Raw genomic sequence first — 15,145 nt, 5'->3', positions numbered from 1 at the left:
GTTGTTTGTAGATCTGTGTTTTGAGTATTGATAACCTATCACCTGTACTGTTTTTGAGAAATACTACTACAAGCTGCAGTGGCTTCACACACTGTAAAACCATCTTTTTTTAGGCTGCCATCGCGGGAATACTGAACTTCCAGTTATCTGAAAATCAAGATGTTAGTAACTTCTCTCCCTTACATGTTGGCATCCAAAATGTTATCTTTTCCTTAAACCAGCCAAAGTACAAACTGCTAGGAAACACATTCATGTCCAGCAGAATACAGGACTGATCGAGAAGGCTTTAAGAATATAGGGTTGATTCAGAATGCTTATTATTTCTTTGCAGCACTTGAAGCTTTCCAAATATTTTGTGAGCTTCCTATTTTTTTTTCTGCTTTTTAAGAATATCCTTTATGTTCAGATTTTGAATAGAAACATTTCAGATGTCATGTAACATCCAGAAGTGCTGGTTGGTTTTGGCATATGGACTGTCTGATGTGATCATTGAGCATTTTCAGGTTCAGTGTCTTCATACCAATAGAATCAAACAATGCAGGACTGCCTCTTACCATTTTAAATAGTTCTTTGATTTGAATTCTGCAGTCAGAATAGTATTCTATATGCATTGTGGTTATTTTTCTCCTTCCTAGCCTCTGGAAAGTCTTCACAATCAAACATTTTTTAGATAGGGGAGCTGGATACGTGTTCCCTCCGAGGGAGACACCCAGTGGACACTAAATTAATCTCTTGATATACTGCATGGTGCAATGGCTCTGTACACTTTTGACACAAAGCATAAGAAAGACTGAACACTCTGGAAGCAGCATGAGTGCCTTAAAACAAGGTTGTATGTGCATGCTGTTTTCTTCAGGTAGAATAGGGGGAAACTTCAGGTAAGATCAGAGTTTTAAAGAGTTTGAGTGAAGTGTATCTGTTTGACTCCTTGACCAAGGAAGGAGTCAGAAGATTGTATGAAGACAAATGTGTGGAGCATGTAAAAATAGGCTTAGGGCAAAATGTTAGGAGAGCAAAAGTGACTTAGATGGAGGAGGACATAGGAGCAATAGAAGCCTTGGGAAAAGATTTGGAGAGAGGAATACGAACTTAAAGACAGAAACTGCTCTGTATAGGCCAGAAAGGCAGGAGAGATACTGAAGGAGAATAGAGGCTGTGGGGCATAATTGAGCATTTGAAACAGAAATGTTATGTATAGCAAAAACTGGAAGATGGAAGTATGGGACAGCTGAAAGATATGTAGTTGCCAAAAATGAAAATGCAGCCCCGTGGGAAAGTCTTGGATTGTAGCATTGTGGAAAGATGAGAGAAAGTAGGTTAAAAGGCTGCTGACAAGAATAGCATAAATATAGTGGGGCTCAATAAAATCTTTGTAAGAGTTTTGTAAATTTGAAACTGTAGGATTTGTAGGATTTCAAAGAGGAAATGGAATGGAGATGAATGAAGTGGAGGAAATATTCCGGTTTTGTGCATCTTTTTCTCAGGAAAAAAAAAAATTCCAACTGCTTGGTAGGGAGGAGTTCTGTGGTTTCTGTGAGGCAGCCCAATGTAAATGTTAGTCATTTAATCAAAATTTGATTTCTTTTTATTTTTTTTACAACATATACACAATTCAAGAGAATTCAGTTGTCCTCACGGAAGTAAACAGACATTTCTTTCTTTTACAGGCTGCCAAAATGGCAAACTATTGCAAGTGTCAAAAACTGAGTGACCTTCTGTTCCTTACGTTTGCCATTGTCTTCATTGTCAGTAGGCTTGGCATATATCCTTTATGGTGAGTAAGCACATAATTTCCACCAAATGCTAAGCATCAAACAGATTTGAAAATAACTGTTGTAATTGAACATGATTCGTTGACATTACTCTGTTTCTCAAAGCATCAAAGAGTGTTTCAGACATAACCTGGTGTTGTAGTAGCCTGTTTGCTAGACTGCCATTGGATTTGCAGTATACTAGACAGTATACGTGGGGTTTCTCCTGGTTTTAAGTTAGAAACGAATTGGAAATCACGTGGCTTCAGGTTAGCAGGTAGTTTCTTGCATTGGCAAGAAGTGGGAGGGAAAATAAACTATTAGTCGCTGAATGCACTGAACAGATGCTAAGCTTGATTTTCGTATTAGCTTACAGCACATGCTTTATAAACATGTTCAACTTAAAGAAAGCACAGTGAGCTAAGGGAAGTCCAGCTCTGCTGAAATCAGTGTAAGGATGTTATTGTTGTGCAGATTTGTAGTACTGCAGGCTGTTCATTTTCTACTCTTCCTTTGTGTAGTGGGAAAGCTCTGTAAAACATGCATCTTTAAGGTAATTATATCGGTGTTAACGTAATCTTACCTCTTCCCAGCTGAACACATACAAATAGACACAGATATTTAATTCTTTAGCTAGGATCTTCAATATCCAGAAGGCTGCAGACTCATTCTATACTGGTGGAGAAATTCATTGAAGTTTCTCTATAACTGTAGTATGAGTTAGCTTTGCCTAAAAAGGAAATGCTCTGCTATAGCTGCATGTGCCCTATATATAAGTAGGGCTGGGAGAAGGCATTGACCTCACTCTTTTATGTTCAAGATCCTTCCTTTCTCTAGTGTGAACTGAACTAACTGAAATTTCCACATCTCTGTGAGACCAGGAAGGATCTATTATTATGTCAGGAGATAATAGCAGTAGTTTTGGTTTTGGGAAGCATCAGAAATGTTACCGTTTGAAGAGGTTTATTTAGAAAGATTACAACCAAATTCTTTATTTAAGCAGACAGAGGATGTACGGATACCAGTATCAACCTCTCTTACAATTTCTTCTCAAATCCTATATGATGGTATCTGTTTATGGCTTTGTTTACTGCAAACAGGATAAGCCTAAGGAACCCTTAAGGTGCTTTATCGTCGGTCCTGATTAACACTAGAATGTAGAAATCTCATCTAGTGGTTAATGGCCCCCCCAAAATAATATAATAATGCCTGATCCCTACTGTGCTGTTTGTACAGCCCCATAACAAAAGGAAGAAAATTGTTAGACACACAAACTGCATTTTTTAAATGTATGTTATTTTATTCCAAGGAGCGATGATTTGTTTCTTAAGCATCTTTTCTTCCTTCTCCTCAGTACTTCCTTGAAGTTAACTTGGCCATTCATTGAATTTCGGTAAATGAATTAAGTTAATTTTTCTATCTGTATGATCTCAAATAGGAAAAACGATAGCATTTCTGATCATAGGATTTAATCTAACCTTCGCACACTGCTTTATATTGGGAAATGCAGGAAAGGCTCAGTCTGATTATGGCTGCTTGAAATAGAAATCCCACTGCTCACTTCTCTCTCCTTTGATGGTTTTAAAACAGTAATAAATTTAGTTTTGTCTGACTGCTTTGAGGTGGGATTTTTTATACAGGTAAACTGAGAGGAATGCAGAGCATGAAGGGATGAGGTTAGGAAAGAGGAAGCTCGGCTAGAATTTAATCTGGCAAGGGATGACAAAGGTAACAAAGAGGTCTTATGTAAATGCATAGATGACAAAAAGGACGACTAGGCAAAATAGGGGCCTACAGCTGAGTGAGATAGGGAGCCTGGTGACACAGAAAAAGTGCAAGTCTTGGACAGCCTGCTCTAGATGACCTTGCCTGAACAGGAATGTTGGACCAGATAATCTGTGGGGGTCCCCTCCAACCTCAGTCTTTCTGTGATTCTACAAGGTCTTATGTGTTTATGTGTAGCACTAGCAGTTAAACCACTCTTTGTGTTTTTTGAAATGGCAAAGAGAGAGCTACTGACTTTAAATTTTGTTACTTAGACACAAACTTTACCAGATCACTGCTTTGTGCTTGCTTTGATAAACAAACAATGAAGACTAGATTAATCTTCCCAGGGTGCATGATTTTGAAGGAGGACATTAATCTTGTACACATTTAACTAGAAGCAGCTGCCCAATATGCTTTTTCTCTTGAGATATCTTAAAATCATCAAGGTCAAGATTTTCCCATCCTTTACATCTCTACTGTGGTAGTCAAGTTTTTGAAAATCCACACTTCAACTTTTAACCTGAGACATTGAAAATAACACTGCATTTGTATCCAGAACTGAGATTCACACCCTGTAATGCACACCTCGTGCTGTCAGACTTGCAGAGTCCTAGAAGAGACTACCAGCACAGCATTAAGTTACAGAGCAAGCATAGAAATTTGAGCGCTGCTTTACAGGCATGACGTTTTGTGCTGTTGATCTGGAGCGTGCCCATCCATTCCTGTATGCACTTGGTACAAGCAGCAGTTCTATAACACTTCTGATTGAACATTGTCTGAATTCTGCTCTAAAGAGTAGCAGTGGCCCAGTGTAGTGAAAGCAGGATGAAAATTGTGGTGAGTAGATTTGGGAAAGAGGGACAGAAAAGAGCATTGCATGGTAGCTTTGGGTATTGTTGTTGACTCCCTTGGTACTGAATACTGGGTTAATGAGAACATCAGGTTACAGCTATGGGCAAAGTTAGTTGCTAGATAGTATAGACAACAAACTTCTTTTTACAAGAGTAGAATTTGTTTTACATACTGCCTGTATAATACCCATATTTTGTTCCTGTGGAGGCTGTGGTAGAAGAATGCATCATAACACTGGAGTAGTAGGTTCAGGATAGTGGTAGGTGGTATCGTTCAGAATAGACTCGTAAAATCAGAGAAGGCAGAGGGATTGTGTGTAGCTAGCAGCAATGTACTCTAGTTTCACAGATAGAATGGTTACACTAGTGATCCCTTTGCCTTTCCTCCTGCTTAGCTGACCAAAGCGCATGTTTATCTCATTTGAATCTGTGAATTGTTTAGCCTTTCACCTGGTCCTTGTGAATATGAAACTGAACTGTAAACATTGTTTGTATCACTCTGAGTCCACCTGGAACCTGATGCTGTTCATACCAGTATTTGACATTTCTGTCTATGTCTTGAAATTGTCATTTTCCTGATTATTATACCCTGTCAGTTAAAAAAATTAAAAATATATATATATATAGCACTTCAGCTTTGGAAATTTGTCTATTTAATAAATGGACATTGGTGATTTTTTTTTTCCTAACAAGAATAAGTCCTTGCCTTGAAGCTCATGCAGTCTTTAATATGCTTACCTGCATGACTAAGAAATAAGAGTATCAGGCTCTTTTGAAATCTTATTAAACTATGAATCACAAGTTAGCCCTAAAATACCTTCTAACAGAAAGGAATAAATGGAAAGGTATCTTCAGAGGGTTCTCTTGCTGGAGTGCTAGTTGCAAGGATGCCTTAATTACAAGGAACAGAGTATAAGCGTGGTGTATATTATTTGTGATTTTTGACACCTTCATTTCTCCAAACCAAAGTATCAGTTTACATACACTTAATGATTATCCTTACAAACATCTGTAATCACAGAGTTTGGAGGCAGTTTCCTAGTTCTTAGGTTAGTGGGAGCATTGCACATGGGAGCCGTGGTTTGTAGAGATTAAGTATGGGATGCATGAGCTTGTGTCTCGCAAATCCCCTTTTTCTATGAAGCTGTAGTGCTAACTATTCATCCCCATTAGCTTGCATGTCGGCAAATATGAGTCATTGGAGTGGCAGCAAGCCAGAAAACATAGTTTTGCTCTCCTTTTCCTTGTTGCTGAATATTCAAAGCAGCAAAATTTGGTGCTTGATTAATATTACATAAATATGCAAATTCCTCTAGCATAAAAACTAAGAGGTTAAAAAAAAATAAATTGGTGAGCATGTAATGTGAAAGGAAGACTATAATTTATAAGAAAACCTCCCCCATGCAGGAAGGCGAATATTCAAGGCAGGGTTCCAACAACACTGCTTATGAAGTGCATGCATGAGCTTGTGCTCCAGCTTTGCACAAGTGCCATTTAATTCTGCATAAAGGTGCTAATAAAGAATTCAGAATGTATCAAATGCTGTTGTCTGAAGGTTGTTTAGCAACAGGGCTAAGACAAAAGAAGCAGGCAATTAGTTATATATTTAGCAGTCTTTCTACAGGCATCTGGAGTTCATTTCAGCAATAACTCAAAAACCCTAGGACACTTTCTTCCTCCTGCCACTAAGTGAATGTAGGAGTAAAGCTGCTATTTTCACTGAGAAGACATTTTGCTTGTGAAATTCTCCCACTTGCGCATAATCTCTGTTGTAGCAAATTACAACATAAAACATAACTCTCTATGAGTCGAGGGAATATGATGCCTTCTCAAGTGATACAGAGTTGTAAAGAGAATGAAGGCAACCTCAAACTGAACACTTGACAGAAGTGATGTGAGCTCCTGGTTGGTCTAATATGGTCATACTGTGCAAAGCTTTTCTTCATTCCAATAAGCCTTGCATGTTCTTTTCCCTAATTCTCAAACATTTTGTTTTGATGTAGTTGCACAGGTGCAGTTTTCTCTCTGTTGATAAAGGAATGGTTTGCTTTTTAATGTCATTTTGTTGAAAGGAAAACTCCAAGGGGCCGTAATATTTATTAATCATTTTTTGAAGTGTACAGAGTACAAAAGGACTCTTACATTACAGGAGATGTGGATCTGAAGAAGATAATGCATTACAGAAGCCAAGATTTCCAGTCTTTCTTTGCTTGTTGCAGAATCCTTGTTCTGAGAACTGTGAAATTCATGAAGTTTGGACTGAAGAGGAGTCCCAGAACTACTCTCTTACTGTGCTTATCCTTCCAGAATATATGCGTTGTGTTTTCTTTTTCTGACAGAGCAGTTTGAATAATAGCTGTGAAGAGCTCAGCATGTGAAACTGGTTTCACAAGGTGACAGGGTATTTCAAAGAGCTTGAGTGGAAAGCAGTTGGTGTGGAGAGAGACATGAGGCTACTATACTCATTTAATGTTGTAAAACGTGTTGAAGTAGCTACAGAAAGGTGTAACTTTTGGATTGAAAGAAGGAAGAGAAGGCTCCAAGAAAGCAAGGCTGATGCTTACCATGTGGACAGTGCTAAGTTGTGTAAATGCAGCTTCCTTCATGATTCTCAGAATACTAGCATGAGGTTATTTTTCACCACTTTTGATTAATTATAGGAAAACTAGAACACACTGAGTTGCAGGAAAGTGCCGCAATCAAAAGTAAAGGGAGCAGGATAATGAGATTTGCACTCATTAGGTCTGTGAAGTGTCAGTGTGCATACAGTGTAAATTCACTGACAAATGTTGTAAAACACCAGTAGCTTAACTGTACAAATGTAAGTGAAAGCTTGATTCAAGCTGATTATAAAGAACACAGACATTTTCCTCCTGTACCCCAAAATCTCATCTAGGTAGATTTGGTGTTAGCCAGGTGCCCTGTTGTTGACCTCTTCAGATACCCTTGATGTCTCCAAAACATTAGAAGCTGTGAGCACAGATAAGAAAACTGCTTTGGCTACGTGATGTGGTCTTGTTTAATATTAGTCTAACTGGACCTTCCGTTTGTGCATGTTTGGAAAGATTCTGTCAATAATAATGATAATAATTCTCACTGTTTCAGCCTGTCTTTTCATTGACTCAGAAGTGCAGTTACTAAATAGTTGTGGTTTTTATTTTCCTTATGACAACAAAAGCTATATAACCACAGGTCTGCCAGTCCTCAGAATAACTACTTGTTTTCTTGTTATTCTTTCATTTTTAAAGTTCATGAGAGTACACACAGTCTGGTTCATGGCTGATTTGTAATTGCCTTTTCATGGCAGTGATTATCTGCATGACCCAGACAGGCATAGAATGATCTTTGCTGAGTTAAAATTAACTTCTGTTCACCATGGTGTGCTGGAACAAACTCTAGTTACTTATTATTATCTCTCTCTTATCTTTGCATGACCAGCTAACTAGACCTTCCTAAATTTCATCATTAATTAAACAACAATGTGGGATACAGCCGTGTTATTAAGGCACACATTGGATCTCCAAACAGTGATCCAGTATTACCAGTTTGCACTGTTCTGTCTCCTTCCTTTTATCCTGCAATCTGCTTCTCTCTGAGTGAAATTGCAGCTTGAGTTATTAATAGGGCAGCACAGAGCCCCCACCAGTAGCAGCTGCTGAAGAGATCTGATGAACCTCTGTTTTTTTTCTGGCCTTGTCTTTTTTTCTAGCTGATTTTGACTGTTTTTGTGCAGTTCCTAACATGCAGGGAATTTGAATCATCGTCTTTGATCTGTTTTTCTTTCCTAGCAGATTTTCTACTGTTTGACCCTTTGAGTATGTGTATGATGGGAAGGCAGCATGTGGACTCTGACAGAGGCACCCTGCTTCTTTCCTCTGAACATACTGGCAAAACAGAAAGCTCAAACCCACAAGCATCCTACTGCATCAAAACAAGACGTGGGCACTAGCTAAAGCAAGAGTTCTGGTTATTTACTAGGCATGGTGAAAATCTAGATAACCAGATGAATCCCAGCTGCCCAAACCTCATCTGAACTCTGAATGATCAGTGTTTTACTTATGATGGCCTTACTTATTGTTACTGGGTCCTGAAGCCAGTGAAAACCTTTCTATCCTGGCCAATATTATGTACAGAGCTAGACAAGCATGTCTAATTGCTCTGCAGTAAAATGAATTACTTTCTTATTATGAAAGTATATCATTGACACTGTTTTGACCTCATTTTGCTCATAACGTTGTCCAAAATAATGCACAGCCTAGGTTGTGGGTAGCAGATTTTGAAGGAATAAATTCTTATTTTAATCCAATGTATTACTGATTTTATTCATGGTGTCAGTGAGTGGATGCTGCAGAAGTAACAGCAAAAATTACGTAATGTCCTTGTAATTCAGGTGCTCTGTAGTTTCAGCAGGCAACTTACAGCCTATGCACTTAATCATCAGTATTTAATAAAGAGCTTTTGGCAAGCTAACTAAAAAACATTTGAAGAAAGCACTGACTTCAACTCTTAGCTCTGTAGCAGAATATGTATAATGTCATCCCATCTGCTTTTGAAAAAGTGTTACTCGATGATGTCCCTAATAATGCCAAATAATGCCTATTTTATTTCCTCAAGCTGTTTACAGCGCTTGTGAACTCAGGATTACGTGAAGGAAAACTGAAGTCTTTGGAATGCTGGGTTAATACTGATGAGTTTACAGGAAGGCTGTAAGAAATTGAAAGGTTGTGTGTATCATTCACCGTTGTGGCTTTGCAGTGTAAATAACAAGAAATGGCATTTGTTCAGTATTTCAGTTTTTAAGACTTACGTGTGATCACAACTGGAAAAAAATGAGATGAAAAAGGATTTTATCAGGTCTCCCAAAGTCAGTTCTTATTTTTAGTTTTTGTAGTCTGTGCCCTGTGGCTGGGCTGTAATAATGACTTCTGTTGTTGGGGCAGGCTGTTCAGCCAGTGTTCTCACTTTCCTTTCTAAAACCTGATTGAAAACAAGTGCTGGGACACTTATGTTCAAAATTATTCTCATGAGTCTAAATGTCTCAGGAGAAGGGAAGCAATGTTGGTAATGTTCCCGTGGCTAGGCACTTTCTTATATGTTTTAGCTGCTTTTAAGTCAGCTCCTCAAAGCACGTGACTGAAGAGCACAGTGGCTAAGCTGAGGAGGCTGAACTGAAGAGTGCCTCAGCAATGGCAGTCATCTGAAGTCCTCCAAAATTGCATCGTTTGTAGGAAGGAGGGGAAGAGGAAAGAGGCTGGCCATGATTTTTATCTGGAGAGAGTTGTGATAAAAATTTGACCCGGTTTTTGGGCTGCTTTCTACAAGAAAGACATTGAGATCCTGCAGCATGTCCAAAGAAAGGCAACAAAGCTATGAAGGGTCTGTAACACAAGTCTTATGAGAAACAATTGAGGGAACAGAGATTATTTAGTATGGAGAAGAGGGGGCTCAGGGCAGACCTTATTGCTCTCTACAACAACCGGAAAGAAGGTTATGGTGAGGTGGGAGTCATTCTTTTCTCCCAGGTGACAGTGATAGGATAAGAAGGAGTAGCCGTATGTTGCACCAGGTAATGTTCAGGTTGGATATTAGAAAAAACATGTTCCTAGAGTGAAGCATTGGAACAGGCTGCCCAGGGAAGTGGTAGTGTCACTGTCCCTAGAAGTTTTCAGAAAAAGGCATTGAGCAATGTGGATTAGTGGGTGTAGTGGTGATGCATTGATGTTGGACTAGATGATCTTAGTGGTCTTTTCTTAATGATTCTATAATTTTTAAACATAATCCATAATGTTTTTACCATTCATTTGAAAGCTAAGTCACTGATACATGCTACCATCACACTTTTTGAAGCGTGGACTTAAAAATGATACTGATGCTGCAGGGACAAGTTCTCAGTAAAAAATAAAATAAAATAAAGAATTCGAAGTGCAGTACTCCTACTATTGATGGCATGTGAGCCACCTGAAGGGCAGTAGGTGTCTGGAAGAGGGGTGGCTGCAGCTGTTTTATGGGTTTTGAACAAGTCCTATTTAGTTCCTGAAAGTTTGGATCATCTTTTCTCCTGAAATGTTTGCTGTGGCACGTAGCTGAACACAACACAATGTGTCTGTGCTCCAAAAGTAAGAATATTCCTCCCACACAGGTACTACATTTACTTAACTAAAAGAGGCATCAGAAAGGTTTTTATCATCTCTGATAGTGTGTGCTGCAAAAGTGGGAAACAGTCCTCCTGTAGTTTACATTAAGAGCCTTTCTATTTAGAGAATACCATGAACTGCAGGCAAAGAGGTCTTGATATATATTTTCTGTTGCTTGTATAAAAATTTTATGTGCTTGAATTTTTTAGATTTGGAAGTTTCATTCTTAGCATAACGTCATTTCCCTCTGCTGTGTGCTATGATCCACAGGTCTTCATGCAAGCATTTTGTCAGGATATGTTACTGATAAAATATGTTATTGTTTTGATGAGTATAATCACGTTCAGCTAGGAAATTTGAATTCTTTTTGTATCGTAATGTCTATTGAAAGACTATCCTGAGATTTGAGCTTGGATTGTGAAGATGTCTCTGACCTTGTATACTTTTTTTTTTTTCTTCTATCCACGAGGATAGAAATACTAATATTCATGCTAGTGGCTGCAAGATCAGTTAATGGGTAATAGTTGTTGATGAAAAAAAATTGAGTAAAGAGAAAAGAACAGCTGAACACAGGACAGTGACAGCTTGATCAGAATGGTATCTTTCACAGTATGTCAAACATGAATAATTTCCTCTCTGTAGCAGCATTTTTGTTAAATAATTGGAAATCCTATTGATCTACACAGGATTTAAAATAATATGAACTCAATGTTGGGGATGTGATTTCTGCAAAGAGGTACTGTTGCTGGTTAGTGTCAGAGCAGAAGCCACCTGTCTGCACAGCATCTGAGCTTGTACTTTGTACAGCAACTGGGGCAGCCTGGGATTTGAAGGCCTATTGTATTTCTATGAAAGTCTAAATAACAGTGATAAATCTTGACTACTGATGAACTGTAGCCAGTATATCCTGTGACTGGTCAATGTGTGTATGTGTGTACTTTCACACTCTTAGTGTTACAGTGTGGTCCATAGTGGTTTATAAACAAGCCCATTAATTTAAGTTAATTAACATGCCCCATCATCTCTGTGAGATAGACAAGCATTGATACATTATATAAATCCTTAACAATAAATAAACTGGGTGAAGGAACTTGAGAATTTCTTGGATCATACAATAAGTTAATAGAAATACAGAATCTAGGCCTCCTGACTCTTTAATCTCTGGTCTTAGTCACTATTTAGTATGTATAATGAAGAATAAGCTAATATGTTTGTTATACCTTTTCCACTGTAGTAGCAGCATGCCTTTCATTCTGCTTATTGCATGTGCAGTCTGCTGGGCACTGGGCAATGTTGCAGGAGTTAAGGCAACTTGCACTAGCATTCATTTCAGCTGCACAGTTTCTGCTTCTTTTGAACATGATAATAGTGCCCAGCATGGCAGTCACCCTGCTATGCTTCATTCTGCAGAGTTTATCATAAATTTTCCGCCTGCCTGGAAGACTGCCTACTCTTTTCACATGGCCTTCTTTCTTGTCTTCTCTTATTCATCCAAAATCCTTTCGGAAGCAAACACAGAAGATTTTGCCAATTCTCAGATGAATTTAAACATGCATTTTCCTCTTCCACCTCTCCAACTCTTTCTTTATCTCTTCCTTCATCTCCCTTTCCTTGTTTCATCCCAAGTGTAAGACAGGTGATCAAGTTATCTAGAATTAGTTTCTGCTATTCAAGACTCGTGCCCATTAAGTTGTTGGGAGGGAGCATCATCTTATCTGAGTCAGCAGATAAGCAACATGGGCCTGTTGCTAATAGCCTCCTGAGTACTGCTTATTCAGTTAGAGATGGTGCTGTATCATGCCAACAGCAAGTTGTGATGCAGCTGATTGTTTAGTTTTTTTTGAAAATATGTTAATTTTATTCTGAGCATTAAATTAGAGCAGTACAGTAAGTATAGAACTGTTTTGCTTCAGCTAGAAAACAGTTTTTTCCAGTGTCTACTCCATAAACATAAAACATTCTGAAAACACAACTGTATATAAGGTTATAAGATCCTTTCATTAAATTATTGAATCATACTTGTATCTTAGCGTAATAAAGCAAAAATAAAAAGCTAAAATATTTATTATGAAATGCTTTACATACCACAAGTCCAGAGTGTTAGAAATCGCTGCCTGATTTGTGGTCAATGCTGTTCGTATACATATAAATCATTATGCTGTACTCTAACTTAAATGTGTGTACATACTTATTATTGCTTAAACTGATTTGAATGTTTTTGGGAAGGACTGTAGCTGTGGCAAGTGTGATTATTTAAAAAGTAGAGCTCGGTGTCCCTAGCATTTCAAAAGTGAGCTCTGCTGTCCTGAATCCTTGCAGGACCTCAGTTACGTCCCTTTTGCATTCAGACAAAGCATGTCTGTTGCCATCTAGTGACTATAGGCTGGAAGTTAATTTCTACAGCTCTTCCCTGGAGAGGTTGCCGATCCCTATTGCAGCCTGGGAATGTGTTTTGAAGAACATGGTACTAGTGCTTTAGAGTTGCATGCAAAGTAACAGTTCCCATATATGCTGTTTCTTTCGTGTTGGTAGTACACAGGTACCAAACCATGTCTGGGGGAAGTCAAGACGAAAAAACTTTATTAAAAGAGAAAGGAATTAAGCAATCATTGTTATTAATGAGCATTTTGGTTATTTAAGATAACTGATACCTGCCAGCTTTATTAAAAAAGAAATGCATGCTGAGAATCTTTCTTTCCTGTATATAATGTCTCCCTTAATGTCTAGTGACATTAAGAACTGAAAGCCAAATTTTGGTGATGATTCTCTCTAGAGAAACCGAGATGATTCAGACCAAGTCACTGCTGCTGTAAGATGCAACTATATGGATAGATCCCATCTAAACTCATATTTGTCATCTATCAAGGATGCTTAGAAAGTGCATCCTTTGAGATTGCTGGCTTTAAAAAAGTGTAATGATTTTTCTGTCCCTTTCTCTTCTAGGATATTAAACACTACATTGTTTGAACTGTATGAAGCTTTGGGCAATTTTCCTGCCTTGTGGGTCTTCAACGTGCTGCTTCTGGTTCTTCAAATTTTGCACTGTTTTTGGTCTTATCTAATAATAAAGGCAGCCTACAAAGCTATTTCAAAGGGCAAGGTAAGACAGCACTGATAGACTTCTGTTTCATATTTACTATTTTAACTGTTTCAGTATCAATACGTGGTCACTGTTGGGTACTTTTTCTTTTTGAACCCTAATACATTACTAAACATGCCAGTTCTGTTTTTCTTCTTCATACTAGTTAGAAAACTGTTAGGTTCCCAGCTGACAGTTATAATAATAATACAAACTGAAATTCTTCTGCTTTTACTTGTGGCAAGGTTACAAACTACAACCTCTTTTGTTTTTTAGTATTTATGAGATTCTGGGAAGGGCCAGAGGATCTCCCCAGCAAGACTGCTTGAGATAAAATGTAATATCTTGTTAGCATTGTTGCATTTGATGGGGAGACGTAATTCACAAAAAATGCTAACCTCATTCCACTTTGTGTGCAGAAACAACACTTGTATTTAGACTATGAATGTTATGCCTAAGGATTGTCTAAAGTACAGGGTATTTTGCCCTTAAGGACTAGAACTCATAAGTAGTTATTTTAGATGTGTAACCACCCCCAAATGGAATAGAAACTGTTCTGTAGATAACTGCTTTCTCTGAATGTACTTCAGAACTTGGCCTGTTGTTTTGCACCCTCTCTTACTCTGCTTGTCTATCCTTTCCCTTGTGCTGCATTGGAAGGCTGGAAAGTGGAACCCTTTGCATGTAAGTTTCTTTACATTTACTATGCAAAAGATACATTCTGCAAAATACTGGAGTGTTTGTTGTTGCTTTTGTTTTTGTTCTGCAGTTTCTGCCTGATTTTTTTTTATCCATCGCTTGTATTTAGATATTTGAAGGAAGGCTGTCTTTAAGGCTATTTTTACTTGTTGTCCGTGCATCACCTAATATTCATAGTGTCTTGGTGTTATTGCATTACAACCATTTTTGTACGTAAATATTGGCAGGATAACAGCTACTCTGGCACCATTCAGAAAGCATACATGCGAATATACGTCCTCTGTCTTGTAGTTCAATCAAGGAAATTTAGGTTGTATGAAAGCAGAGTCAGACACTTGCAGCAAGATAATGACCAAGTTAAAACTGCCTATACATTAATCTAGGACCCTTCCTCTAGATCTTAACATTCTTCATTTGCAACCACATCCTCTCAGTTTCTACAGTAAAATAAGTAGTGCTGTCAGAGCACATTTACATATATCTTACAGTAGATGTTCATCCTTAATTATTGCTTTACTGGTGTTTTACTGTTACCCACCTTTGAAACAGCCCAGCAATTTATTATCACTAAATTTGTAAGTACTCCTGATAATCTGTTTCTTACTCTCTTTTATGCTTAGGAGTTTTGTAAACCTAGATACATATTTTTTAAACACCCTCTTTGGGAATTACTCCAGTTGATTATTTTGGAGATAAACAAAGAGAATTAAGTACTGCTATATTTATATGAAGGTTTAAGTGCAAAGGCCTTGGTATGTTACTTTCTACGTTTTTTTTAAGTGGCTACATCATGGGATTTTCTAATAGGATTAACTGGCTTTTGAGTATACCCTACCAGAATATTTAGCAGCAAATCTACTATAT

The 15,145-nt window shown here is 37.9% G+C and overlaps 1 protein-coding gene across 2 annotated transcripts in view; it reads left to right on the top strand.

Annotated features, from left to right (window-relative positions):
- CERS6 (ceramide synthase 6) overlaps positions 1-15,145 on the top strand; it is a 111,113-nt gene that overhangs the window by 88,414 nt on the left and 7,554 nt on the right. For both annotated transcript variants that reach the window (XR_014884384.1, XM_085228167.1), the window contains exons 8-9: positions 1,668-1,774; positions 13,447-13,603. Coding sequence is in view for 1 of the 2 variants with exons in the window: in XM_085228167.1 (XP_085084293.1) it covers positions 1,668-1,774; positions 13,447-13,603 (264 nt within the window). In the remaining variant the exon portion in view is untranslated. The remainder of the gene's footprint in view (positions 1-1,667; positions 1,775-13,446; positions 13,604-15,145) is intronic.

The sequence above is a fragment of the Meleagris gallopavo genome, chromosome 7 (genome assembly GCF_905368555.1).
Source record: "Meleagris gallopavo chromosome 7, MGAL_WU_HG_1.1, whole genome shotgun sequence".
Taxonomy (NCBI): domain Eukaryota; kingdom Metazoa; phylum Chordata; class Aves; order Galliformes; family Phasianidae; genus Meleagris; species Meleagris gallopavo.
The sequence above is the reverse complement of the archived record's forward strand: the minus strand, read 5'-3'. Positions and strand labels throughout refer to the sequence as shown.